The sequence below is a fragment of the Electrona antarctica genome, assembly GCF_951216825.1.
Source record: "Electrona antarctica genome assembly, chromosome: 24".
Lineage (NCBI taxonomy): Eukaryota > Metazoa > Chordata > Actinopteri > Myctophiformes > Myctophidae > Electrona > Electrona antarctica.
The window spans coordinates 34248634-34253275 of record NC_136803.1 but is presented as its reverse complement, the minus strand read 5'-3'; the positions used below and the strand labels follow the sequence as shown (position 1 = coordinate 34253275).

The 4642-nt window shown below is 43.3% G+C and overlaps 1 protein-coding gene across 1 annotated transcript; it reads right to left on the bottom strand.

Moving 5' to 3' along the window:
- Positions 1-3555: 3555 nt before the first annotated feature.
- Positions 3556-4393, bottom strand: LOC306917651 (ribonuclease P protein subunit p25-like protein; the record flags this gene model as incomplete). Its single annotated transcript, XM_079495946.1, has 1 exon — positions 3556-4393. The coding sequence occupies one exon, from the start codon at positions 4391-4393 to the stop codon at positions 3695-3697; it is 699 nt and encodes a 232-aa protein (XP_079352072.1). The 3' UTR covers positions 3556-3694.
- Between the last annotated feature and the right edge of the window lie 249 nt (positions 4394-4642).

The following is a 4642-nucleotide window of genomic DNA, read 5'->3' as shown; positions in this document are numbered from 1 at the left end:
TTTATCATCTGCTGAGCTGAAACAAAGACTGGTCTATCCGTAGAAAAGGTTAGAAGGACGATAGGTAGAGAATGCGTGTTGATACAGCCACTGGGAAAGTGAAAGTGATTGAGACAATAACAAGACGCGCACCAGCTAACCCGAACCCAAACCCGGAAGCGCACCAGAGAAACCGGGAGTATCGCAAGACTAAAACGTTGAACGGGACTTGGTAGAAATAGGAAGTAAACAATAACTACGGATAGTGAGAGGGACACTGACGGTGGAATATGCTAGCAAACACCATACAGATTGCATACATATCCATAATGTGAATTTTGCGCGGATTTTGAAGGCGGAAAACAGATAACAATAATACGATGCAGAGGGGCTAACAGGGATATGGGGGTACACCACAAATGGACCAATGTGAAAGACAACACCTGGAGGAGTCCTGATGGGACCAGAGAAGTACTTTAAAGGGTAAAGGGCATTTTAGCAAGACATTTTAGTAAGAAAGAAGAGGAGTTTATTTTTTTTGCGTGGATTATTTTGGAGCCTCATTTATTTTGGAGTTCAACTATTATTATTTGGAGTACCTTTTAAAGGGAAGTTTTCAGTTCATTTATTTTGTTTTGGGGAAAAGTAAAACCCGGATTTTTGTTCCAGAGTTTTCTTTTGGGTTTGATATTTGAACTGAACTGAACTATTTATATTGAATTCCCCTGCTCGACATTCATTCAATATAAGAACAAACAAACTTTGAATCACTGTGTGGTCTATTTCTTGTTGTGAACTGTTGTGATATTATTATTATTATACTATTTGTGCATTTAAGAGTATTACTGACAAATGATTTATGGTTTCCCGCTATAAGGTTTAAGGGTTCATGTGTGAGTACATTCCTGATTTTGCAGGTCTCCTGGAATACTCCTGCAATGAACTGCGAGCCACGATCAGACAGAATTAAATCTGGGACTCCCCAGCGTGTCAGAATCTCCTGGGTAAAGATTTGTGAAACCTTTGTGGCCGTGGCTTTCCGGATGGCGAAGAGTTCCACCCATTTTGTGTAGTAGTCCACGAACACAAGGATGTAGGCATTCTTGTTGGAGCTCATGGGGAATGGACCCATCAAATCAACTCCCAACATTTCCCAGGCACGATGTACCTGGGTCTGCTGCAGCTTTCCAGCCATTTTCCTGCTCTCTGGTTTGTACAACTGGCATATTTGACAGTTACGGACATGCTCCTTGACGTCGAAACTGAGTCTGGGCCAGTACACCAGGGCTTTCATTCTTCGGTATGTTTTATACCGACCAAGATGGCCACACAGGGGGTCCTGGTGGAATAGCTGAAGGAGTAGAGGTCGAAGAGCCACAGGGATGTAAATTTGATATAGGGTCTTATGAGGCAACTGTACAATCCGGTAGATCAAGTCTTCCAAGATGGTAAGCTTGGTAGTCAGGTTTACAGCCACCTCCCCCTTTTCATTGTCCAGGATGCTCTGATAATTAGCCTGACACTCTGGGTCCTTCTGCTGGGCCTCCCATATTTACAATTTACACAATTTAGGCATTTAGCAGACGCTCTTAATCCAGAGCGATTTACATTAAGCAAGAACAAAAAGCATGGGAATACATCACATATGTAAAATGCATTTATCGCGAAACATGCGTAAGCTAAGAGATATACAGAAGGGGGCAGTAATGCAACTATTAAGGATGCAAACTGCCATAATACCCCATGAAGAAGAAGGAAGGATGCAAACTGCCATAATACCCCATGAAGAAGAAGGATCAGTAAATCTGTGTTCCACCAAATGGGTCTAGAGACAAAAAGCCAGGCTGTCTATTCAGCCAGGCTTTATGATCCTGGCTCACTAAATCCGCCCATTCTAAGCCTCGCTTGGCTTTAGTGGAACGGAATAAACCAGGCTGTACAGAACAGGATTTAACAAGCCTGGTTTTGGTTTAAATCCTGGATTAGTTAATCCAAGTTTCGTGAAATAGGCCCCAGGTCAACTGAGTAAATATACATAGACACATATTTAACAACAATAACACATTTTATTTGCATATAATATATATACAACAATATAGAACAATAAATAGATAAATAAAATAAATAAATCTTCAATCTTCCATCTTCCACAAATAAATCTTCCAATAAATCTTCCATAAATAAATCTTCCACCTCGAACATCTAAAAAGTCACAAGCAAAATCTTATCAGGAACTGTTTTGTTTCATGTGAAATAGTCTTTAATTGTGCTACAAGGTTGCTACTTCTATAGGTCTGGGATATGACCAAGAATTTCATGACTGTGGGAACCCTCTCCCACATTTCAGTTCACAGTTCATTTTTACCAATACATTTCCAAAACTTTTCCAAAACCTTCCAGAATATTTAACCCAATTCCCAGACCAATGCTCACAGTCACCGGTATTAAACCTGTCTAGCTCCAACATTCAGAAAACATCCACTAAATAACATGCTGTGATGTCAGCAGTGCAAAGACATACATTTTTAATAAATGTATTTATTTCTGTCAACAAAGAATTGTATAAACAAACCGGTGTGATTCCAAATGCAAAACATAAAGATAACTGAGGAATGAAACGCATATTATTTGGCCTAAGTAAAGTAAAAGCAGAATAAAACAGTCTATAGTTCGTGAACAGAGTCGTGCCACCGCAGGAAGTTGTCTTACCGGTGGGCTGGGGGGCTGTGAGGGTCAGGGTTTGGCCGCGGCGCTACTCCTCATGTGGTATGAATGGCATGTAAATGGTAAATGGTCTGAATAGACAGGGGAAGGTCTGGCTGTGACGCTGGCTTGGCAGACAACACAGTGGCACAGATGGGCTGAGAATGACAGTCCAGGTCATGTGGGGCTCGGGAAAGGGCATCCGGGACAGTATTGTATTTACCCTTCCGGTACTCCCCGGTGAACGTGAACTCTTGGAGTCTTAACGCCCACCGGATAAGTCGGGTACTGGGCTTCGTGGTTTTAAACACCCACATCAGGGAGGAATGGTCTGTCACCACGGTAAAGAGACGTCCCTCCAAATACACTCTCTTTTTTTCTTTTTGTGCCTAATTGGGGTTTATTCAAGTTAAGTTTTGCACCAGGCCCATTTACAGTAACCTAGACTTGATGACATACAGTTTTTAAGACCATCTCCTAGGTTCTAAGAGTGTCCTATAATGTCTAATATTCGGTTAACCAGATGGTGGTGGGGGGGACAAAAATATTTGGGGACATTTATATTTGCATGACAAAACAAAAAAGGAATCATCGTTACATTTTATTTCTCAAACAAAGTCACTAAAATTACTGTAGACTTTGAGACATATGCCTTCCACACACTTGTTGAAACAAATTAGACACCAAAAGTTGGTGATTTCCGGTGAAATTTGTTTAAAAGCAAATTCAAAACTAATGTAGTTGCTGTTTACCCATCAAAATAAGAAAATACATTTAAAACAAAATAGCTTCGGCTGCATGGCTGGCTGTGAGGAATCACATGAAAGAAAAAGCATCTATCAATGCAATTTTGGTACAAATGTAATTAAACAGAACGTTGCAAGGTTTTTAATCAATATTCTGCATTACAGTGGTCAAATGATGCAAGCAGAGGTAATAAGATCCTTGTTGGCTGAACATAAAATATCTGAGTGTCCAGGTGTGTATTCTTCAACTTAAATATTTTTCTAAACTACAGTGCCTGGCTCTTAAATGGCTCTTTTGGCCGACCAGTATGACGTCCAGACCCTCCCTTTCCTCTGCTGCTGCCACTGATTCCACCACCTCCTCTCTTTCTCTTGTTGTGTCCATGTCTCTGACCCCCAAAAGCCCCTGCCTCTTCTTTGGCTGAATGAGCCCAGAGGGCATCAAAGTTCCCTGGAGCCTGGTACCCTGGCAGACTGGAATCTACAGGGTCCCTGGAGAGGAGGATCCAGATGGCCGGCACGTTCCTGCTGACCGTCAGACTGTCCAGTCCTGCTGTGGGCACCTCGTCCACTGTGCTGTACAGCAGCTTGGTGTGTTGGTGCAGCCCCTTCACACGTCGCTTCATAATCTCCACACACGTGATGGCTTTGGAGACCCCTTTACCAGTCGCTGTGAACAGTATCTTCCGGCTGAGGGACTTCTCAGTGGTCAGCGAGCGGCCTGTCACTTCCCGAGTCTCCATGGCTACTACATCGCCTTCGTCAGTTCTAGACTGTCCATTTTCCTCATCCTCAGCTACCCTTGGTTTGGGCTCCATGCGGCTCAGGGCATAGCGCATTAGGTTGCGGATCTTGCTGCCATCTCTGACCCGTACTTCTGGGGTGGTGGGGGGGAGATCAGGGAACGGGGAGGGATAGGGCTGTTCCACCGCCTTGGCTGTAAACCCGACTACCAAGCTTACCATCTTGGAAGACTTGATCTACCGGATTGTACAGTTGCCTCATAAGACCCTATATCAAATGTACATCCCTGTGGCTCTTCGACCTCTACTCCTTCAGCTATTCCACCAGGACCCCCTGTGTGGCCATCTTGGTCGGTGTAAAATAGCTCGAACCAGTGCTGATTATTTCGTTAGGACCCGCTACAGTGGTGTTCGATACGAACTTAACCGGGATGTGGAAACCTCTACTTCAATGCTCTACGAGTTGCTTAG